At 45.3% G+C, this 25,480-nt stretch overlaps 1 protein-coding gene across 1 annotated transcript in view; it reads right to left on the bottom strand.

Annotated features, from left to right (window-relative positions):
* Window positions 1-25,480, bottom strand: part of LOC142487685 (pituitary tumor-transforming gene 1 protein-interacting protein-like) — a 90,704-nt gene that overhangs the window by 18,912 nt on the left and 46,312 nt on the right. The window contains exon 6 of the mRNA XM_075587396.1: window positions 7,071-7,117. Within this exon, the coding sequence (XP_075443511.1) occupies window positions 7,071-7,117 (47 nt within the window). The remainder of the gene's footprint in view (window positions 1-7,070; window positions 7,118-25,480) is intronic.

Below are 25,480 nucleotides of genomic sequence, written 5' to 3' on the forward strand. Positions count from 1 at the left end.
CTCAGCAGTGGTCTCGCAGCAGAATGCAGTCTGTCATTGTGATGTTCACTGAAATGTGCAATCTGATCTAGAGATGATAAGTTAAGATCGCATTGATTGTTGCATTTTTATTATATAACGATGTTGTGCCATTTTCATTATATAACTTTTGTACATAGTTATATCAAGTTATGTGTCCCAAGCAGGGACGTTGGGGATTTTACCAGGGGGAGGATGTAGCCGGGTCCCCCTCTGCTCGACGACCCCCCCCTCGTTACCTCCGTCCCGGGAGCAATGGCGAGTGCTGCCGGCGCCAAGCGGCAGACCCGCCGGAGGTTCTGGAGGGTGGGGGCCGAGCAGGGAGCGCTCCGGTGCGCCGGAGACTCCGCGGCGGCCCGACAAGGCAGGGCGCCACCATTTTGATCCTCGCACATGCGCAGTGCGGCAGGTAGCGGCGGCGGCCCCTAGAGTGCTCGCGCATGCGCAGTGATCGCGCGAACAGCACGGAAAATCAGCAGAGGGCTCACAGCAGGGACTACATGTCCCATGAGCCCTAGGGGACCCCACGTGACGCCAGGGAGCCAATAGGGCTGTAGCCTCTCCCTGCTGAAGGGATTTTAGATACATTTTGCAGGGTTTTGAGGAGCACGTTAGTCTGGACCAGGAAGAGCTAGGGGAAGGAGGTGAGTGCAGGGGTCAGTGACCCACTGCATTAGGCCAGCAATCCCCTAGGCCCCAGATAGGTCCTGCACCCCGAGCTTGTGGTGCTATAGGGAAAGGCCCTAGATAGGGACACTGCCCCATTAGCTATTGGCTTAGTCAGGGACACAGCGCTGAAGCCGTGCAGCCCTGCGAGGTGGGTTCTGGGCTCAGAACGCCACCAAACACACTGAGACTAAGGTGATATTATCCACGCCGGAATTCACCCAACGCGGTGTGGAGGACGACGTCGGATCAGGCGGAATCCCGGTCGTAGTCTGCGGACCCCGGGGTAGGAGCCCCGGGCAGGTATCATTCTTCAAGTGCGCAAACGATCCTACATTATACTCACATGGTACCAGTGGCTGCGCAGTCACACATATCATCTCACCTTAAGGGTGCGGGACATATTGTGTGGGGTTATTGGGCACGGGGTGGGATCACCCGGTGTAGGTGGGAGCGTCCTGCGAGACGCAGAAGTTAGTGTCTCCTCCAGAGAGGGACACCTGTTTATATATGAATAAGTATTGCTACAGTAGAGTATAAGTTATGCGCATATATGCAGTAAAGCCTGTCCTGTTTTACAACTGTGTGTTTACCGTGATCGTTTCCTGTGAGGGCCTCCTCCCGCTCCGTTGGGATCCCTCCCAGGTGGAGGCGTTGCACCACGAGATTGTGTTATATGTATGTACCCCAGGCTCCCCGAGCGGAGGCTTAGGCTCCTGAGAGCCACACAGGTATACACAGCAAGTAGTAGCGTCTGTATTCACAGGGTATACCCGTTACACTTATTTCATCTGTTGTGTTTATATATGTGCCTTTGGCTTTCCTTATATGCACCATCCATAACATGTACTGTACTAATTAGTTATACCTATTGAGGTTGTATGTATAAAAGCCATAGGCCACAAGTCCTAGAATCCCTCGAGCGAATAATGAAATTCACCAGAAGAATAAATAGGCTTATATAAAGAATACAAAGAGGCTTAGTCGACATCGATTTTGTGTCGTTAATACTATGGTACAGCATAACCAAATTGGGGAGGGGGCAATATCTTCCGAGTGCCTTAAAGCAACAATACCCCCTTCTCATTTTTTTTGCACCCATTGGGTAAACCAGGATGGAAATCAGTGGGTACCCTGGAGTTAAACCAAGCTACTTTCAGCTCCAGGAACCCGCTGGTTACCAAGATAGTTACTGGTGAAGCTACTAGGTGTTAAATCTTTCTCCAGGGGAAACACAATGGCCGCTAAATCTCAAGCCTATACAAAGCTGCGACATCAACACATGCATCTTTCTAATGGATAGCCATTTAAATCCCTTTAAAAGAGTTTATAGCAGTAAATATCTCAGGAACCGTGGGTTCCCCAGAGCTGAAAATAGTGAAGTTCAGCTCTGGAGGATCTTCTGGTCCTAATGCTGTAAAAAAAAAGGGGAGGATAGTTAGGGAGGATTGCAGCTCTAACATTTAGAATGTCGGGAATCTGGCACCACCGAAGGTCAGGCATTTGCAGATCATGTGACCGCTCCAGCAGTGATCACATGATGCGTTTAGGCCCAGATGGGGGATACAGAATTGGAAGGAGCTCCACTTCAGTTTTAATTAGGCTGGTCGCTACGTCAATGCAGTCAGCTCGATCATCCTGTAGGATATGAGCAAGTGCTTACAAAGTACCTTGTAAGTTATAAGGGCCCCTGGCATGCCGGGGCCCATGATGCACCAGGTACATCATACTGTAAGGGTTAAGGCTAATGTTGGTATGTATGCAGTGCCTCATTAGGCTTATTCTGCCCCGTGATTATAGTGATCCCACCAAGACCTTAAATATGACTGCTATAGTAGATCATAGAGTGCAGTTTCTGCATTCATTAATGGATTAATGGGGGACTGTGGGAAAAAGTGCAGAGCCTTCTTATAGAGTGTGTGTAGCAGGTACTTTACTTTAATAGACGTAAATGGCAGTTTTTCAATAATGTAGTTACGCATTAAGTTTTCTTAAATGTATTAAAAAATATATAAAGATGTATACTATAACATTATATAGTGCATCTGAAAAGAAGCACGAGGTCCTGAGAACTCAAAGCCCTTTTTTGGCCATTAAAACACTGTACTACACTGTTTTCATACAGATGAAGTATCCTATTTCCCACAAAGCAGGCCTCTGCCCCCCTCATTGTCCCTCTGCCTGCAATATAAATGTAATTACCATTTAAATGATTTGAGAAAAACTGGTGGGTGCAATGGAAAAAAAATGTATCTCCAGAAAACCAGCATGAACTGAAATGTTGTTGTTTAATCTTAAGAGCCATGGTTAACGAAGCTCTTGTCATTCTGTCACTCATCCTTATTAACAGTGATTTAGGTTGGTTATCTAGACAAAAAAAATGTGGCTTCTTTGTAGCTTCCCATCTGCATAAACCACATTATACATGATACTGAGCAGATATTTCCCTGTGCCACAATATTCCTCATCAGGTTACTGAGCCTCCGAATACAGCTACATCAACTTCAAAGGCGCTCTAAAGAAGGCTTAGTTCCCAGTGTTGTTTCAAATGTTAAGAATGTCACTTTAAGATTAAATAAAAAAATACCAGCAGTTTTAAGTATGCATTAAGCCTGCCTACTTACAATATATTATGTGTTATAAAGATTGTACTTTAACGGGAATAGGCTTTGAAAAAGTGCAGAGTAAAATAAATAAATAAAAGTCCTTAAAGCATGCAATTATATTTGAACAAAATGAGTGGGGACACATGATATTTGTGTAGGTGAAATCATTATGGTTACAGATGTTCTGTTTCAAACACTTTAATCCCCCTGCTGTTTAATGGCCTGAACAGCTTCTTTTTTTTTTTACAGAAGCAAAACCAATGCACACAAATTTGCCAAAATATGCCATAGGCTGGGATAGTAACACAATGAGCAATACAGGCATACCCCAGATTAAGGACACTCACTTTAAGTACACTCGCGAGTAAGGATATTTCGCCCAATAGGCAAACGGCAACTCAGCAAGTCCTGAACAGCAACACCGGCTCCCTACCTGTACCGAAGCTGTGCGCAAGTGGAGAGACTATAGAGCCTGTTACACATGTGTTATTTACATCAGTTATGCACATATAGGACTATTGCAGTACAGTACATGCATCGATAAGTGGAAAAAAGGTAGTGCTTCACTTTATGTACATTTTCGCTTTACATGCATGCTCTGGACCCATTGCGTACGTTAATGCGGGGTATGCCTGTACTTACTAAGCGCTGCTATGCCATAAAACCCCTTCTAGTGCCGTAAGACGAAAAAAAGAAAAGTGAACAAGTGCAAAGACCACTTTAAACAAATTCTGTTTGACCATAGTGCATTCCTGCAACTAACAATGTGACAGTGATATAGTTGTGCAATAAATAAATGTAAGAAAACTTCATTAAAAAAAAGTTAGGTATCACGTAACAGTATTTAATACAACTTTATGCAACAGCTGCAGCTCTTTCCAAAACTTACTCTCCCAAAACCCTCACTCAAAAACCAAAACCGTCACAGCGCAAACATTCCTCGGGTATATAGAGAAATAAAAATTGAGAGAATATACTGTAGTGCAACAATGTTTAAAAATGTGTGGCGTCCATCCTACCACTCATTTGTTTGTGTTAAACATTGGCATGTTAAACATTGTTGGCATTAGTGCCATAAGACACCTTCTGGCCCAGTCAATTGGATGGGACCCCTGGATATATTTAGTTTGTGATTAATTTAGTATATTAATAAGGAATTTGCCAACAAGAACATAATTAACAGCAGAACGCCAGGATGCACAGCTTGGCAGCAAGGCAGTTACCAACAGAGATTATTCATCACAAAAACACCTCAAAATGTAAACAGTGAGCCAGATTGACTCATCAATCCATCCTAAGACCGTTTACGTTGCTAAGAGACACCTGGTGGCTCCTTTACTTAAATTGTCCCTGAGGTGTCTCCTCATTCTGGAAGGTATATTGCGGTTTAGCACTGCTTAAAGAGGCGATCCGTCCCAGGACTAAATAGAACTAATGCCAGTGACATGTTTATGGGATTTTACATCTGGATGATTAGGTGTCAGATGTGGGTCAAAATTCACAGAAACCCAGCAAGCTCAAGAAACCCCAAAACATACCACATATAGTAATATATATATATACAGTATACACATACACACACGCAGAATATATGTATATAAGTGTCAAAAGTAGTGCTACTGGGCGTGGCCAAATGTATACAACAAAAGACAGTGAAGCCCAATGATACATCCAATATGCCAAAAATACACAGTGAAATAGCTATATATTCTCTTGAAAAATGGTCATTTAGTTGAACCCTTTGGCTAAAGCGTTATAAGTCTGCAAGCCACATCAAGGCATGACCATTAGCAGGTCCTAACACTACCTGATTAAAATTGGCCCTTCCCACCAGTGTTTAAGCTTGCCCCTCCCCACTTTCTAAGTTAGCAGGTCTTTTTCATGTTACTGGGTTTGGACAGATCCAATGTGGTCATTCTCCCTCCAAATAGAGGTAAATGAGAATTTGAATCAGGAAGCCGGCTGAATCCCGGTAAGTTGAGGTTGCAGAGGCCTCTGGTCCCCCGTCATTTAATTTAAATGCCACTCCCCCCACCCCAACAAAACCCTGCGCCCCTTGCCCCCTAGTTTGCACACCTCTGATCTACAGGAATATCCGTTACAGAAACCTTGAAATTCTTGTGCTTTTATGGCCCTACAGGCTTGGGCTAAACCTAGTGAAAAAATGAATAGTGAAATTGCTCCCTAAAAAAAATTAACATAGGGTGCTTTATGTCCCACCATCTTCCACCTCCCAGAGAAAACATTAATAACCAATGGGTAAGTCCTTTTGTAAAACTGCAGCCTTTGTACTGTTGTTAGAGCTTATCATTTTTAGATGAAGACAGTGGGTAACAGGCGGCCCGTGGACCACATGGAGGGAGTGAGTTCCCCTCCGGCCCACAGCCTCCTCCCTTCCCAGTCTATATATTTTCCCCGGTCATCCTCTCTAACAATCTGATGTATCTTTTCCCAGCATCTTTTTCTCGTTTCCTTCCCCTCATGTCTCTCCCTTTTCTCCCTCTCGTGTCCTTTATTTTCTCTCTTGTACTTTATTTTCTCTTTGTGTTTCTCTTCCTTTCTGTATTCTTCCTTTTCATATCTGTTTTTTTATCCCCACGATGTAAACCCTCCCTCCCACCTTTCTCAGCCTGTCTCTCAGGCTTCAGCTCCAGCCCCACGCTGCTCTACTTGAGGCCACGCCCCCTGACTCGGGCCCCACCCACCTTACAGAGGCTTTTCAGAGGAAGGGATTTCCCCTCTGTGATCTTCTTGCATTTCAGAGCTCGCTGCTGGTTATTAATGTGCGGGCAGGGGGCAAGGCCCCTAAACACACCGGATCCGGGAAAGCAGTCCTGGCTGTCCTTCCACATCCCCGTCAGCGGCCCTGTTTATGTTGCATGTATCTGGTGTGCGTACATTGGTGTATGGTGTATGAGCCGCCTGATTCTTGGGCCGGTTGGTTGGGCTTGCCCCCCGGGCCAAAATTTGCAAGCCAGCCCCTGTAGTCATTTCTAATTACAATAAAAACATTTAATATCCATCAGGAAAGTCACACGAAGAAGGAAAAAAAGGGGTAGTGTCATATAAAGCTCATATTTTTTGCAAACTGAGCAACATTTATAACAGATTTAAATGTGATTTCAAACCAACGTTACTCAGTTAGTATGAGTAATAATATAGTCTACATTTTACATACCCATTTAAACTTAGAAAATACAGATAAAATACAAAACCCAGCTGTTTCCTGCATCTGGGAATTGCAGTTATTGACAGTGGCAAATGGCTGTGCTGAAGAGGAGCCATTTGTATTTCACTCTTGGGCATTTGTTGTTCTGCTTTGTGTGAAATTACTACAGTACTTTGTTACAGGATACTCGGTGAGCTGTTCAGATGCTTCATTAGCAAGTATTTAAACTAGCTGAGGGAGCAGTGAAATTAGTCAGGATAAATTCAACTGAAGAGGACGGGGGGATTGCTTCTTCAGCTTTATTAGTGCCCTGATGAAGTAGCTGGTACCTGTTGAGGCCCTATTGACCCCGCATGTTATGGGGAAATGTTCGTTTTGCAGGGGCTGATCAGGGAAAGCGCTCAGTTGGAGCGGTTGACCCGATCGGAAAGGAACTGGAACACCCTGAAGCACCTTGGTGCCGACAGCACTGAAAAGGTTAAATATGAAACCGTGTTCAGATTCAGACAACAAAAATCTTGGTCCCCACATCATATAAAAGAAAGAAAATAGCATTTGGCAAAATGGTTTCAAGATAGTAATATAAACATCTAAGAAGACAATAAACCTACCATATTTCTTCCGAATCTCGTTATGCTTCACAACCCTTTCATTCTTTCTGCAAAATAATCAAAACACATAATCAGACATGCGTGTGAAAAAGGAGAGATATAAAAGAGTATACACATTAATGATCCTGATGAAGTCGCCATTACCCATGCGACGAAACAGAACCAGGAGAGGTGCTACACTTTCGCTGGGAGGACCGCTATTCGAATGCACAATCCAGTGCACATCTGAAACCGGAAGCGGATGCGTGTCACCGACCATGAGGTTTCCAGCTACCCACCGGCGCAGTATCCAGCACTGACCGTTTGCCACAGATTTTTCATGCCTATATCCTGGCGACTTTAGTGAGTGAGCTGATTTTATCTGTTCTTGATTAAACCTAATTTTTACTGTATTACGCTATGAAGCCCACGCTTTCCTCTTTTGTTTTATATTATATATATATATATATATATATATATATATATATATATATATATATATATACATACATACACACACACAGCAATGTTTGTCTTTTTTTTCTCATCCAGTGAAAACCGGTGTCCCTTGTATGTGACCAAGGAAAACAAGTCTGCAATGTCCTGTAAATTGTTATGTAATAAACGCCATTTCTTGCTGATTGCGAAAGAAAAACAGAAGCTAGAATTAAAGGGGAAAAAAAGGAGCTAGAGAAAGAAAGAGAGGGAGAGAGATGGAAGGGAGGAAATAAAAAGGCGTGGAAAGGAATATAAAGAAAACACGAAAAAGAGTAAATAAAGAAGAAAATATACAAGAATAAAAGAGAGCAGGGTTGTTCTGTGATGGATGCAGAAATCATTGTTTATGTAAAAAGAAATACAGCTCTGATTTCAGACTGTAGTGAACTTCAGTCTAATTTATGTTAATGGTTTAGTAAATTAAGATGATATTAACGTAGGGATGGGCCTTGAATAAAGTGTTTGTTGAAAAGACTGGCCTTCCTAAATACACCAGAAAAAGGTGCTACCTTCATCAGCCTTTAATTGTGGAGCAAACACTGTTAGACTGAGAGCCACATCCCAACGACTAGACCCTATTGAATATGCAATGAAGTTGCTTTCCAATGTTGGGGAAGCTCTATTTAAATGACTAAAAAACGTATCCAGAACAAGGAAGCAGCTTCACAGTGTACTGAATAAGTGCCTCTGTTCATGTGCTTCATGCAACAGTAAAAAAAAAAAAAATTTAAACTATTGCTAGCATTGCCAAATTTGCTTATCAGAAGTCTAGGACTGTTTTTTTCAAGTACAGTATCTATTTTCCATAGGGCTTTAAGACTTTTACCAACCCTAATGTTCCAGGATTAGAATGAGAAAACGAGCACTTTATCACAATCGTTTCCCAGGCTGGAGCAGTCACAGGCCTTTTGTCTACTATTTCCACACACATAATCAAGTACAGTAGTCTCAAGAACCAACATATACGATAAATAGAAAGGGCTGCAACCACAAAATATGTGCTGCTTTAACATCTGAGTTTGCCTGACTAGTGCTGAAGGGACCTACACTTCATTACAGAGCAATGACAAAGGCAATATTTTGCTCAAAAAGCTGGTGCAATTTTTTGTCTCCAAGTCAGCCAGCTACAAATAATACATTCAGTTGATTGCAGTGTTCTGTCTTCGTGGCTATGTGCAATTGAAGCTAAGCAATTCTACGTTCCCTATATTCATTTGGAAGACTTGTGTGCAGATTATTCTCTAATGCTATGCTTCCAGTTGAAAATCCTGATCTGATAACATTGTGCAGAAGTAATTCAAAGGGGATATACAAGGTGAAAATTACTATGTCTGAATGTAATCGTAAACCCAATTAAAGCTACTACTTAATTTCTGATGGAATAACGTATCACGTAATTAACTTGTTTTAAAAATGATTGCATGAATTATTAACTGTCCCATTTTGCATATAGAATTGTAATAATTGACTCAGCTTTATTCAGTCATACAGTACAGTAGTAATTTAAATCAAAAGGTATTGCAAATTGTGGGGAAAATTGGTTTAGTAGTTTTTTTGGGGAAAAAAAAGAAAAATACTTTTCCCCTAAGCTGGAACTCCTTGGATCTTATGTTTTACAGAAATTCAAAGAGCACTTTCAACCAATCTATATCTAGCTTTTATTGTTTTTCCCAAATTTGACTGAACATCGCATATTTAATTTGCAGTGAAGCATTCTTCTAAATGGTGGAGAACAGCTCTGTCCAATTTAAATGCATGGGACTAAAATGTTCTCTGAGATACAGTAGGGAAGAAGAATTCACAGGATATTGAATAGGGACAAGAGTTGGAGTTTTTCAACTTTGCAAGTGTCTTTTTTGGATTTTTGGCAAAACGTTTTCTTTGTATACATAATTTTATGAATCTGGACACATGCATCAAGGTATAATTATTTGAATTGATCATTTTTTATTTTTTTTAATGGTCCAGTTTACTTGGAAAACTTAAGTTGAAAATAAATTACTTAAAATGTTAACGCAACATATACAATGTCAAGGGACCAATACGGCTCAAACGCAGAGTTATAGATTTCTGTAGCATGTCTCTTAAAGAGGTAATCCAAGAGGTTTTTCCCCCTCTTTATTTTTTTAATACAGGATTGAAGCAGGTGGTCTTCGGAACTGAACCCCATTAAATTAAGCTCCGGAACCCACTGTTTCCAGAGGTATTTACCTCTGTAGTGGGTGCCGGTACCACTACAGGGTTCATGTTATGGCTGCTTTTCAAACCTCCCAGGCCCTGAGGCCAATAGGAATCCGTGACATCATCCGGTGTGGCTTCCTATTGGGCTGTGTGACAAAGGAGCTTTAGACTGCAGGAGATACCAGCACCCCCTACGGAGCTAAGTATCAGCTGAATTTAATGGTGTTCAGCTCCGGAGACCCCCTGCTTCATTTCTATATTAAAAAAAGGAAAGAAAACAAAAACAAAACCGGCATGCATTGCTTCAAAATGAGATTTAGAGAAAAATGATAACCAATAACGACAATGAAAGCATCAGACAAGGGAAATACGAATTGCTGCTATTTCGGCTTACTCCTGATCGTTCTGGAACACCATAAACCTTTGTTTTTGCTCACTGTCGCCATCTAGAAAATTGCCCGGTACATCCCTCTGATTATGGTGGTTTAGCATGGATGTATTTAGTACAGGCAGTCCTCATTTTACAACGCTTCGTTTTACAACGAATGGCTTATCCAACGCTGTGTTCATTTTTTTACAACGCCAAAATGGCTTATCCAACGCTCTTACGACGCTTTGCAACGTTGTTTATGTGTATATATATATATATATATATATATATATATGTATTTTTATATATATACACACACACACACACACACACACACAAACAACGTTAAAAAACATCATAAGAGCATATATATTATACTATCTAATATTATTTATTATGTTATATTATATATAATACAGTATATACACTATATAATGTACTAGCTGAGAGACCCGGCGTTGCCCGTGAGTGAAATTTGCCGCTAGGAAAAGGTGGGGGGAGGGACAGTGGACAGGAGGAGGGGAGGGACGGGGACAGTGGACAGTAGGGGACGGGGACAGTGGACAGGAGGGGGGGTAGTGGACAGGAGGGGGGTAGTAGACAGGAGGGGGGGAGCAGTGGACATGAGGGGGGAGGCGGGGGACAGTGGACAGGAGGGGGGGGGCAGTGGACAGGAGTGGGGGGCAGAGGACAGGAGGGGGGGACAGTGGACAGGAGGGGGGGGCAGTGGACAGGAGGGGGGGGACAGTGGACAGGAGGGGGGAGAGTGGACAGGAGGGGGGTGACAGTGGACAGGAGGGGGGTGACAGTGGACAGGAGGGGGGGGCAGTGGACAGGAGGGGGGGACAGTGGACAGGAGGGGGGGCAGTGGACAGGAGGGGGGGGACAGTGGACAGGCGGGGGAGGAGATTGGACAGGAGGGGGGAGAGTGGACAGGAGGGGGGTGACAGTGGACAGGAGGGGGGTGACAGTGGACAGGAGGGGGAGGAGAGTGGACAGGAGGGGGAGTAGAGTGCACAGGGGGGGGGGGCACACACACTGTGTCACACACACACACACACAGTGTCACACACACACACAGTGTCACACACACACACAGTGTCACACACACACACAGTGTCACACACACACACACACACACACAGTGTCACACAGTGTCACACAGTGTCACACAGTGTCACACAGTGTCACACACACACAGTGACACACACACGTCACCTCTCCTTCCGGCCTCCGCCATGTTACTTAGTCCGCGAGGGAGGAAGGGGGTCCTTCCGTCCGCCGCCATCTTAGCTGCCGCGTGGCAGCGGCAGGCTGCCCTGCCCACTGCCTGTCCCCGCGCCGGGGAGGTAGGTGAGTGGAGCGGGAGGGAGGTGAGTGGAGCGGGAGGGAGTGGAGTGGGAGGGAGGTGAGTGGAGCGGGACCTCTCCTTCCGTCCGCCGCCATGTTACTTAGTCCGCGAGGGAGGAAGGGGGTCCTTCCGTCCGCCGCCATCTTAGGTGCCGCGTGACAGCGGCAGGCTGCCCTGCCCACTGCCTGTCCCCGCGTCGGGGAGGGAGGTGAGTGGAGCGGGAGGGAGGTGAGTGGAGCGGGAGGCAGGTGAGTGGAGCGGGAGGGAGTGGAGTGGGAGGGAGGTGAGTGGAGCGGGACCTCTCCTTCCGTCCGCCGCCATGTTACTTAGTCCGCGAGGGAGGAAGGGGGTCCTTCCGTCCGCCGCCATCTTAGGTGCCGCGTGACAGCGGCAGGCTGCCCTGCCCACGGCCTATCCCCGCGCCTGGGAGGGAGGTGAGTGGAGCGGGAGGGAGGTGAGTGGAGCGGGAGGGAGGTGAGTGGAGCGGAGGGGAGGCAGGGAGGTGAGTGGAGCACCGGGGAGGGGGGGAGGTGAGTGTGATGGGGGGGGAGAGGACAGAGAGAGAGGTGTGTGTGTGTTTTTTTTGGACCTTTGGCCCGTCACTCCGCCTCAGGCCAATGAGAGGTGTGGGGGGCGGGCGGGCCAAGGGACCAATGAGATTGCCGCTAGGAACAGGGAACACAGTGAAACATACATACATACATACAATGCTTTCAGAAATATATAGTAGATAGTAGATGTGCTGCATATCTTATTGCCTGCGTAAAATATTTGGTGTATTTGTGTTAAAAATGCATTCAGGGGAGTCACGTGACGACGGGGAGGTGAATGGCTGCTTAGTACCTGAGCTCCATTCCCACCGGCACTAGTTATATCAATAACTACAGCAAAATCACGACAACAGCAACACAACCAGCAGTAAAGAATCTCTAAACATACCAGGATGGCTTCTAACAAAACAGTTCGAAGAAAAACCCAGACAGTCTCTACTTATTTCAAAAAAGGAGAGACAGCACAGGGAGACAGGCCTGAATCCCCTGCACAACCCACCATGACAGACCATGAGGGAGAAAATGCAAGTGCTGCATCGGACGACATGGATGTAATGAGGCGCAAGCATATGAAAGCTTTCTGCGCTGAAATGAAGCAATTTTTTACAACAGAACTTTGGGCTCTCAGGAAAGATTTCCTAGAGGTTAAGTCTGATGAGACCGTTACTGCACTGGCACAAACCCAGAAACAAGTAACTAAGCTGAGGGACCAGGTCAGATTCCTAGAGGAAAAGATTGAGGACTCTGAAAACAGGGACAGAAGAAGTACTGCACCGACACACTTTATTCGAGCAAATACCCAGTATGTACCTGGCAGATACCTGGAATGCGCCGCTCCTCACCTCTGACAAGCCCCGTTGCGTTTGCCTTCCCAGCCTGGGTTCATGCCTGGCTGACGGGCGGCTGATCTATTAAATGATAATGATTAGGATTTAATAGGCTGCAATGCTTCGCGTGTCTACCAGATGGCATAAATTCATGAATTGTAATGCAGTATATATATATATATACTGTGCAGTATTGCAGCCAGCGGGAATAAAATGCTTCAATCCCTGCCTGGAAAATAACCCAATGCACTCGGGCAGAAAACAGTCACAAACCTCAATACACCCGGGTATACCCGAATTCGTGGGACTAGCCGAGCTCGAATAAAGTGTGTCGCCAGTGTAATATCCGTCTAAGGGGGGTCCCTGAGACTGTCACCGACCCAGAGGATTTTGCCACCAAGTGGCTAGAACAACTCTTCCCTGACAAGACGGACCGTGAGCTCCTGTTAGACAGATGTCATCGCGCCCTGAGAGGAAGACCTCAGGCAGGGGACCCCCCAAGAGACATTGTTATCAGGTTCCACCATTACCGCACAAAAGAGGAGGTATGCAAGATATCACGGGACACTAAATATATGGAGTTTCATAAAGTGAGATTCCAGGTGTTCCAAGACCTGTCCCCTGCCACGCTGGCCAAAAGAAAATCCCTAGACCCCATTACAAAAATTCTGAGGGACCAGCAGATTAGATACCGGTGGCTATTCCCATGTGCAGTAATGGTGCTGCGGAATGGGGTAGCACATACCTTGAGACGCCTGGAAAAGGGATTCCTCGGCAAGCTGGGCGCAGGGGGAGCGGCGGAGGTCTTGCGGGCATCCCCACGAGCAGAAGCAGGAGACGCAGACGTACCCTTACCCACGTGGAGCAAAGCGGGGGCTCCGCGGTCAGCGGCAGGAGCAACGGGATCAGCAGTGGCCCATAACTGAGTTCTCACCCCATGAAATTTGGAAGTGCTCAAGCAAAGAAATAATCATATAAAAGGGATCCCTTTTGGTGTTCAGAACCTTCATCATGTCATTTTGCCTTTTCGTTTTACCTTCCAGCTGGGGTGTTTCAGCTGCAGTGTCTTGCTTCACCCGGAGGGAGGCATCGTAAGCGCGTCCTCCGGTGACCCAGCTACCCCCCCCCCCCACTTGCGGATGCCCCCCCCCCCACTTGTGGATGCCCCCCCCCCCCCACTTGCAGATGCCCCCCCCCCACTTGCGGATGCCCCCCCCCCCACTTGCGGATGCCCCCCCCCCCACTTGCGGATGCCCCCCCCCCACTTGCGGATGCCCCCCCCCCCACTTGCGGATGCCCCCCCCCCACTTGCGGATGCCCCCCCCCCACTTGCGGATGCCCCCCCCCACTTGCGGATGCCCCCTCAGACCTGCGGCTGCCCTCCTGGTCGCGAGCGGGTCCGTCGCTGACTTTTGGAGGGCAGCCATATTGCTTCTATCCCTCCCTGTGCTCGGCGGGACCGGCTCCGGTTTTCGCGGGCTTTGCCGCTGACGTCACTGCCAGGCGCCGCTCTCTCGCGAGAGGACGGCGCGGCCCCACGTGACTGCGCACATTGCAGGGAGACTCTGCCGGAGATGCAGAGGGGGACGGTCCGCGATAGCGCAGGGGCCGGAGATACGGGGGGGGGGGGGAATGGAGAGAGGTGGAAGCTGAGATCGGAAGGGTGGGGGGGGAGAGGAGGATGAGAGGAGGATGAAAGGGGGAGGATGAAAGGGGGGGGGAGGAGGATGAAAGGGGGGGGGAGGAGGATGAAAGGGGGGGGGAGGAGGATGAAAGGGGGGGGGAGGAGGATAAAAGGGGGGGAGGAGGATGAAAGGGGGGGGAGGAGGATGAAAGGGGGGGGGGAGGAGGATGAAAGGGGGGGGGGGAGGAGGATGAAAGGGGGGGGAGGAGGGTGAAAGGGGGGGGGAGGAGGATGAAAGGGGGGGGGAGGAGGATGAAAGGGGGGGGGGAGGAGGATGAAAGGGGGGGGGAGGAGGATGAAAGGGGGGGGGAGGAGGATGAAAGGGGGGGGAGGAGGATGAAAGGGAGGGGGAGGAGGATGGGGGGGAGGAGGATGAAAGGGGGGGGGAGGAGGATGAAAGGTGGGGGGGGAGAAGGATGAAAGGGGGGGGGAGGAGGATGAAAGGGGGGGGGAGGAGGATGAAAGGGGGGGGGAGGAGGATGAAAGGGGGGGGGGAGGATGAAAGGGGGGGGGGAGGAGGATGAAAGGGGGGGGGGAGGAGGATGAAAGGGGGGGGGGATGAAGGGGGGGGAGGAGGATGAAAGGGGGGGGAGGAGGATGAAAGGGGGGGAGGAGGATGAAAGGGGGGGGTAGGATAAAGGGGGGGGGAGGAGGATAAAGGGGGGGGAGTAGGATGAAAGGGGGGGGGGAGGAGGATGAAAGGGGGGGGGGAGGAGGATGAAAGGGGGGGAGGAGGATGAAAGGGGGGGGAGGAGGATGAAAGGGGGGGAGGAGGATGAAAGGGGAGGGGGAGGATGAAAGGGGAGGGGGAGGATGAGGATGAAAGGGGGAGGATGAGGATGAAAGGGGGGGATGAGGATGAAAGGGAGGGGTGAGGATTAAAGGGGGGGATGAAGATGAAAGGGGGGGATGAAGATGAAAGGGGGGGAGGACGAGGATGAAAGGGGGGGAGGATGAGGATGAAAGGGGGGGATGAAGATGAAAGGGAGGGGAGGACGAAAGGGGGGATGAAGATGAAAGGGGGGGATGAAGATGAAAGGGGGGGGATGAAGATGAAAGGAGGGGGATGAGGATGAAAGGAGGGGGGAGGAATAAGATGAAAGGGGGGAGGATGGGGATGAAAGGGGGGGGAGGATGAGGATGAAAGGGGGAGGAGGATGAAAGGGGGGGAGGATGAGGATGAAAGGGGGGGAGGATGAGGATGAAAGGGGGGGAGGATGAGGATAAAGGGGGGGAGGGATGAGGATGAAAGGGGGGAAGGATGATGATGAAAGGGGGGAGGAGGATGATGATGAAAGGGGGGTGGAGGATATAAAGAATGGGGGAGGATATAAAGAAGGGGGGGTGGGGTAAAGGGGTGGGGGAGGGGGGAGGGGGTAAAGAAAGATTCAATTCACTTGTCACCATCTGACGCGGAGCCCTTCCCAATAAAGTTTCAATGAGGCTCTGTATGTTATGTTATATGTATGTTAGATGGTATAGAATATCTGTTGCATCTGTTGTATATGTTATAGGTTATATATGTTATTTATGGTTCATATGTTATATAGGGTTAATGGGTTAAATATGTTAAATATGTTCATTAAATCATTAAATAATTGGGTTCATTCAAATGCTGGGTATATGCATGTATATATATGGATATGCACTCACTATAACTTAGGTACTGCTGTAAGTCGTTATAAAGTTAAAAATCACGCTACAGTTTAAGGTTAAGTTAGTTATCAGTTTTGCGCCGGTGGGATTCACCCACGATGTCGTACATGTGTTCCTCATATAGGTCCCTGACGAATCAGGACCTCAAACAAGTCCCAGGGGGGTCGGTCCCGGGAAGGGAAAGCCGGCCATTTTGGAAGGTCAGGCATACCGACCTGCCCATTGGGCGTCAGACTCCCACTCGGGGGACCCCGAGGGGAGCTCTGGTTTTTATTTTATTTTTTTTCATTATTACAAAGCGGTTTAACTTATGTTTCAAATTTTGCATTACCCCTTATGTGTTTTCCCTTGTACTGTCTCCTCCCTCCCTACCCCTCCCAATCCTTTCCCCACCCGGCCGGGGAGGATGCCGACCTAGACGGAACACAAGAACTTTGCCGGATGGTAACACCAAAAACGTCCGCCAGTTGAACAAGGGACAAAGTGGACAGGGTGAGTCATCAAACGTTAGCTTGTTACACTTCTCACACATTAAGTGATGGCGATAACCCTTATATCACATAACGTTAAGGGCTTTAATAGCCCAACCAAGAGAAAAATAGCTTTCACTGACTATAAACGAAAACACGCAGATGTCCTAATGTTACAGGAGACTCATTTTAGCAAGACCAACGCGCCTAAATTCCTAGACAAAGACTATGCCCAGTTCTACCTTTCCTACGCACCGGTTATAAAACGTGGAGTGGCCATCTTGTTCCATAATAAAATCCCATTTGTAGCCCAAACTATTAAAAGAGACACAGAGGGACGCTTTGTTATACTAGTGGGCACGATACGGGAGCAATGCATCACAATAGCCACAATCTATGCCCCCTGCGAGCAGGACGCAGTCTTCTTTGAAGACTTTTTTTGGACTCTACGCACCGTCGCAAGGGGCGGCGTAGTACTCGCAGGGGATATCAACATGGTCATGCAATCAAATCTAGACAGATCAGGGAATACGGGCACAGTACATAAAAAAGTGGGGACCTCTTTACGCAAGGGCCTCAAAGACAACCAACTGACTGACATATGGAGAGAACTACACCCGACTGATAGGGACTATACGTTCTATTCCCACCCACACGGCTCCTACAGCAGAATTGATTATTTTTTCGTCTCTTGCCAACTGGTTCCTCTGGTCTCCCGAGCTGGGATCCATGATATTTCATGGTCTGACCATGCACCGATAGAGCTAAGGTGCGAGCACATCCGAACAGGCAGACCAGGAGCGAACTGGAAGCTCAACGAATCAATCCTAAAAATTCCTGAGATTTATGAGACAATAAAGGAAGAAATAGTTCAATTCTTCCACACAAACACAGGCTCTGTAGATTCCCAGTTTGTATTATGGGAGGCTCACAAAGCGACGCTGAGGGGCATACTAATTAGCACCACAGCTAGGAGAAAACGGGAAAGGGACTCAAAAATTAGGAAGCTTCAATCTAGATTACATTCCCTTACATCACTCCATAAGAGTAACCCTGACCTGCAAACCCTAAAAGAATTGAAAGATACCAAAATTGAACTAAACATGTTGTTGACCTCCAGGGCAGATAACGCGCAGAGTTGGTCTAAGAGGAAATTTTACGAAAAAGCGAACAGGCCGGATACTATGCTGGCTCGAGCGTTAAGAGACAGACAAGTGAAGTTTCATATCCAAGCTATACGCTTAAAATCAGGCACCCCCACGGCCAACCCTAAGAAAATAGTAGAAGAATTTGGTTCGTTCTATGAAACACTATATAATGGAGAGAAAGTGGCACATAACGCTAAAACGAGCGAGAAGCTGAGAGATTTCTTAGCCAGCTCAAAACTAGGGAGATTGACAGAGGCAGAGAGAGAGGCCATGGGCGCTGATTTCACTATAGAGGAGGTGTCACAAGCCATTAAGGAACTCATACCCTCAAAAGCCCCAGGGCCAGGTGGCTTCTCGGGGCTATACTATAAGAAATTTGCCAAAGTACTAGCCCCTAGGTTGCTCCACGTGTTCAATGCAATATTAGCAGGAGCCCCCATCCCCAGAGAGATGTTACAGGCGTCTATATCATTAATCCATAAACCAGGTAAAGATCCGCTGGACTGCAAAAGTTATAGGCCCATATCCCTAATCAATACTGATATTAAAATATACGCTAAACTTTTGGCCAATAGATTATGTCTAATCCTACCCAGACTTATACACCCAGATCAGGTCGGATTCATTAAAGGCAGACAGGCAGCGGACAATACCCGGCGATTTATTGATCTGGTAGAATTGGCCACTAAAAATAACACACAAAGTATGCTGTTAAGTCTGGATGCAGAAAAAGCTTTTGATAGGATAGACTGGCCTTACCTGAAGGAGACGCTTGCGGCATTTGGCTTTGGGGATCAGGTGAGTAGAGCGATTCTCTCGCTGTACTCAGGACCTACCGCCAGGGTAATACACCAGGGCTTTCCATCTCTCCCCTTTCAAATTAAGAGTGGCACGAGACAGGGATGCCCATTATCCCCTCTCCTGTTCGCTCTATGTATAGAACCACTGGCGGCGCAAATTAGAGGCAACCCGGACATCTCAGGGTTAAACGTATATTCTCAAACACATAAAGCGGCCCTGTACGCAGTTGATCCTACTAATTATCTCAAGCCCCTCACCTCCTTGCCAAACCTATTGGATTTATTGGACAGATTCTCGAGCATTTCGGGATTTAAAATAAATCAAGCTAAATCTGAAGCCCTCAACATCAATCTCCCTAGACACGTAGAGAAGTTATTGCAACTGAATTTTAACTTCCACTGGCAACAGAAATACATAAAATATCTAGGAGTCCACATAGCCAAGAACACCAAAGACATCTACAATGCAAATTACCCCAACCTAATTACAATGCAAATTACCCCAACCTAATTCGGACGTTGATAGCTGACCTCCATAAATGGTCCTCTATACGAATATCCTGGATAGGTAGGATACATAGCGTCAAAATGAACCTACTCCCCCGTATCCTATACCTTTTCCAGACGTTACCAGTGCCACTCAGACTGAAGGATTTGCTCTCACTTCAGTCTGCAATCTCTAAATTTATCTGGGGAGGGAAAAAACCGAGAGTCAACAAATTAAATATGAAAAGATCTGTCCTAGCAGGGGGCCTAGCGTTACCCTGCCTGCTCTCATATTACAAAGCGGCTCAATTAAGCCAAATTGTTCAATGGCAATCCAGTCCACATTTAAAACGGTGGGTGGAATTAGAGAGTGCTGCCTGCGCTCCTTTAAAAATACGCAACTTGATTTGGCTACCTAAAACAGCACGACGATCTGCTGACATGCCGCTTTCCTCAATGACCAACTCGTTGTCTATCTGGGAGGCTAATAAGACTAAATACTCTCTCACAACGAGTAATTCTTCGATGTCCCCAATTTGGAACAATCCCAAGTTCGCTCCTGGCCTTCTGGAGGGAGATGCATCAATTTGGAAACAAAAAGGTTATATACGAATTAAAGATCTGGAGGGTTACAATAGCAAGATTAAAACGTTTGATCACGTCAGAGAAGAAAAAGATATACCCCACTCAGAATTTTTTAGGTACCTCCAGCTCCGAGCATTTTATAACAAATTTGCCCCATACTCCCCCCTGACGTCATTCGAAAAGCTCTGTCTGGCAGAGACCGACACAAAGGGACTAACATCACAATTGTACAAGGAAGTAGTTGATTCTGCGAGCTCTAGACAGCAGCCACCGTCATTTAGAACCCAATGGGAAAGAGACCTGGGAGAGACATTAGAAGACGACGAGTGGAATGCTATATATCTGGCCACGGCAAAAAGCTCCATATGTACCGCACTAAAGGAGAACGCATATAAGGTCCTAATGCGGTGGTACCTCACCCCAATGAAATTAGCCAAGTTCGTGCCTGGATCCTCCTCACTATGCCCCTGGCAGTGCGGAGGATCGGCCGATCTGTTACATATGCTGTGGTCTTGCCCACGGATCTCCCCACTATGGGAAGAAATTAGACATTTGATACAGAGGGTCTTCGACCTCTCTATTCCCCCAGACCCATGGCTATTCCTCTTGAATAGACCACTAACGGGCCTGTCCAAAGCAAACAATAAACTAATAGCACATTTTGCAATAGCCACACGGAGCGAGATCGCAGCACTATGGAAACGCCCCGAAATTCCAAGTATCCCAAAGATTCGAAATCGATTGTGGTTTATCTGCCAGATGGAAAAGTTGACGAGTCTAGTTAACGACACTGGCACCAATTATCTCAAAGTATGGACGCCTTGGCTGGCGCAGACGGATATCCCCGGGGTTGAGAGGAACACAATCTGGCTGTGATAGATGCAGGTGCGTTCTCCTTTAGGAGCGGAAACTCAGCTCACGACGACTACACAGACAAATAGACAGAACGCCTACAGAGGTGTTAAACTGGAGAGGACGCAACCCACAAAGAACCTTACTAGGATCGGTGAAGAGACCTAGCACGAGTCGATGCTCCTCTTTCGGCCGCGCCACCCCTTACTCCCTTCCTACCCACCTCCTTTTTTTTTTTTTTTTTCTTTATTTCTTTATTTACTTATTTTTCTTTATTGATTTTGTGTTTGTCAATTTGAATTAATCGTACTATGTGAATTATGTTATTATCTTTATTGCTAGTCCACCCAAAACAATCCAGTCGAGTAGGGCCCGAAAAAACGGGATATGTCTCACGAGCTGACATACGGTACTGTCTATAGCGGAGATTAACACTAAAAATGAATGTAATGTATACTGTATTCTGTATCACTTGTTTGGAACAATGCAATAAAATCTAAGTTACAAAAAAAAAAAAATGCATTCAGGAACGGAACCTTTAATTTAAACAGTGTTCCTATGGGAAAACGTGTTTCACTTTACAACGTTTCGCTATCCAACGCCATTTTGAGTAACGCATTGTGTCGGATAACCGAGGACTGCCTGTATGTTAATATGGCCATTAGAAACTTCTTGGCTTGCAAGAAAACATTAATGGCAGAACGCATATACACAGGCAAAAAGAATGTTGCCAAAAAATGATTTTTCTTCATAAAAACACAACATGTGAACATTGAATATCTTCAGTACGGTTATGCAGTGGTAGACAGCCCTGCTTCACAATTTCTGTTTTCAAAGAGAAAATTTAATTGGTTAAAAAAAAAAAGTAGTAAGAATGACCCCGAAATCTCTGCTTTAAATCACAAATAAGGTTTAGATAGTACATCTCATACCTTATTGCAGAATTCATCATCTTTAAAAATATCTGTCCAGATAAACTTGACATCAAAGGATCTCATTGCAAAGTAAAACGCAGCCAGGTCGTGATGGGACTTGTGAAATAATGGTAACAAATAAGGGAAGAAGGTTTATGTACTGGAGTCCCATTACATTTCATTTTTAAACTTATTACTTATTACATGGTAAAGCCATAACTTTCCCTTGACATAGTTTTCTTTAATGAATTTTAGATATATACAATATGCAGAACAATTGGGCAAGACTACAAATCAGGCCACATAAAATGTATGTCTATCTGAGCCTTTTATTGATATTCTTCCACCTCCTGCTGGGAACTTGGCTAATATTAAACAGAATATGGGGCAGTTATTCATTTTACTCCTTTCAATGTCGGAGAGACATGCACTTTCAGATAAACTACATTTGTATTTCCTTAGTCAAATCAAGTGAGGGAATCATCATAAATAATGTAGATGAGATAGGCGAGTGTTATGATGGCCATCTTATATTTGTTCCGCGTCAGACTACAGTGATTTATCCACAAGAGAAATTAGAAGACAGTTGTAACTCATATGAGAGGTATATCCTACTTTATGTGCCATTATAAATTCTGCTGTTTGGTAAGCTACTTTACTGAATCTTTTCATCAATGGAAGGCACAGAATCCTCCACGCAGAATAAATCTTCCCATGCTTTTCTTTCAAACTGTAGATATCTCACATTTTATTTTATATTCTCTTAAATCAGTTCAAGTACATATATTAACCATGTGGTTCCCAACCTTTTGTCTCTGAAAGCATCCCTACTCACAGTGCTCAGTTGCTGAGACACTCCCACCGCAGGACAGTCAGTGACAGAAGACACAGGACAGAGACAGTCAGTCTTCGATGCCGCAGTCGCGATGGTTGTGACAAAGTAGGATCAACGCAGTGGGGAGTCCCATTTAGAAGCATGGACCTCCCCCCCGCGGTGTGATCGCGGCAGACACTGTCCCCAGCGCCGCAGACTTTTGCTTGTTTGTCCGCGGTGCCAGGGACAGCAAGTCTTGCTACACCGGTATCTCATTAGCATAGGCTTAAACACCATGTAAAGATAGCACAACCTTGTCTTAACTTGAAATAACATGGCGTTAAGCATGTCTTAACTAAGGAGGGCATTACTACCATACAGACACCGAGCTGTGGGTTTTGCTGGAGGGGGTGGGGGTTCTATTTTTTGTAAAGTACAAGTGACATATACCTTCATTAACACTCCTTTATACAACACATGTGGCGATGCCTGTGAAATATGTAATGGAAGTCTCTTTTGCATAGAATTATCACGAACATCCATTATACAGAGCTAGTCATATCTACTGTTCCCGCAGTCGCCGAAGAAAAGCAAAGCGGATCCAGGGACTTTAAAATCTGTGGCTGCCTGCGAGGGTCTGTTCTCAATGGGAACCCCCATGGAGAGAAGTCCCACTTCCGGGGCGTGCCGTGGTCAGGATTTCGTCGAACAGTTCGTTTGTCTACATCTATAGTTAACACAATTACCTTTACAGGCGGAAACATTTCTTAACTTAACGTTATTGAGCTTTGAAGATATATGTTAATGCAGCGTTTCATTAAAAAAAAATATATTTTTTAAATAAATGAGTGGTGTAGTATTAGATAACTTATTGCATTTTTCCTTACTCTTTGTCCATTTTACTGATTTTTAATGTATTGCTAGAGCAACTATTTAGGAAGCTACTCCCCTTCCTCTTTTGAAACAGGCAGCCATATTGAGTGCCCTGCATAGCAGGATTTTTGCCAATTGATCAACGGGGAACGGATCACTCGGCAACTTAGATAATTGCACTGTCATAAAGACAACGAAATGCGGCATTTATTACAACAGAAATCGGACAAGAGGAAATGCCTCTTTAAGGCATGCCAGGATGTTAACTTACTTAAAGAAGCAATACTAGTTTAACCCTTGTTTTCCTTATTTTTATATGTATAATTCTACAGTCTTACCTAAAATGGCAATCGTTTGATGTTATAAATCTTTTAAAATCCCGATTGTATACCTAACATAATGGCCGCCTTTCGGTTTCAATCAATCCTTCAGTCAGTGTAACTCAGCAGCTACAATGTATCTTTATATTAATAAGGTAACATTATCTATTGTTACAGTTTACAGCTCAAACAGCTGGGAACATTGGCAACAAATTATCACACACAGGAAAGTGTTGCAAAGATCTTGCACTGCTTGGTAGGTGGGCTAAAACCGGCTTTAGGAATCAAATGATGCCTTAAAACTTATTAAAATTGCATTAAGAGTTGAATAATAATAATTAAAAAAAAAAAAACACAGGTCACTTACCTAATATTACAGAACGGATTTAAAATTAAAAAAACAAAAAACTTATACGATTTCACAAGCTTTGCTGCTTTAATGTGGCTCTGTACATCTGGGCCTTCTAATATGTTTATAATATGATTATTTCTCATTACTGCCCTTCTAAACTTTGTTTCCTTTTGAGCAGATTCCCTTTATCTATAATGTACAGCAAGCACATCAACATGCTTATTATTTAAGTACTTGTAAAGCAGTTTAGAGGAACTCACCAGAAAAATATTTTAAAGAAGAAAAAAAAAAAGTTTCAAACAAATCTGAAATGTCCTGTTATTATATCTTCATGGTTTATTCACCAAATTTAGGAAACAAGGTTCAAAGATAACTTATTTTCCAACAGTTCCTCTGTTTTTCATATTTAATGGACCTTTCAGAGCTCTGTATACATTTGATCAATGGGAACAAAAATCTACTTTAGAACATTGTCATTAGGCATAAAAAGATTTAATTTTATCAACATACTCTATGAGCTGTGAATAAACAGTACTCTAGGAATGAAATGTTAAAAACTGTCAGCCATCTGCTCAGCTGAGTAATTACCGTATGTACAATACAGCAGTAGACTGCACATAATACTCCGGAGCAAAACAGTTCATTTTTTTAAACAATCATAGCATTTTTCCAAATTCATATATTATTATTTTTTTGCCATAATCTGAACCTGGATTGAATCACAAATTTTTTAGCACTGTTGGCTGCCGATCGATCTCTTGATACAGCTGCAGCAGCCGTTATTCAAACAAACCAAACCACGGCGCTGATTTCATGTGTTGCTGTACTCCACGCAGCATGAACGCGGCCAATCGCCCCAGGCAGCCGCGCTTATCGCAATTGCTTTGTTTGAATTTCATGGATTCTGTTTCTTTGGGTGCAATGACATGAATAAATTGCAATGTGTACAGTACTGTGCTACTGTGTCCATTTAAGGTGTTTAAAAAACAGAACTCTAAAATGCCATTTTCTGCACTCGCCGCACTCGCGTCTTAAGGCGGTAAGGTTTGGAAGACATCCCGCGTCATGACATCGGTATTCCGATGTACACAACGCGTGAAGTGTTTGAATAATGGCCGCTGCAGCTGCACATATTTGCCATCTTTAATCATCTGCAACAAAAGAAACAATTGAAAGATCAGTATCAAACTTTTAGTGCTAACAATGTAGTCCCGTTCACTGACAGATTGGTTTTAAAATGTGATAAATGCAATCCTGTCAATGCCACAATATCTATGGTACCAAGTTTGCACAGAATGAAAGCCCTGCTGCCTACACAGGGAGGTTTGTTCTGCGGGAGGCTTGCCACCTAGCAACAAATACAGGAGAAAAAAAGTATCTTGAGTAAAGGCGAATTTCCAGTCTGGGTTGCAGAATAAAAAATCTCCTAAAGGGGAAATAGTAGTTGCCCGTAGCTGGGTGCCGAACAGGTAGCAAAACAGTTCCCCTCAGACGAGGAGTTCGAAGCTGGCAGATCGTCCTCATTATATGCCCACCGTGAACTGGGACTCAGAAAGCTCTAGGTACAGTGCTTCTAGAGAAAGAGGTAAAGGAGTGACATACAAATTATAAAGGTCAGTCTTGCGGGGAAAACTCCTTCTTTAAGGACATATAACATCCGATGGCCTATCGATCCAGTGTCGGAGGTGTATGACTTCAC

Source organism: Ascaphus truei, chromosome 2, assembly GCF_040206685.1.
Source record: "Ascaphus truei isolate aAscTru1 chromosome 2, aAscTru1.hap1, whole genome shotgun sequence".
Lineage (NCBI taxonomy): Eukaryota > Metazoa > Chordata > Amphibia > Anura > Ascaphidae > Ascaphus > Ascaphus truei.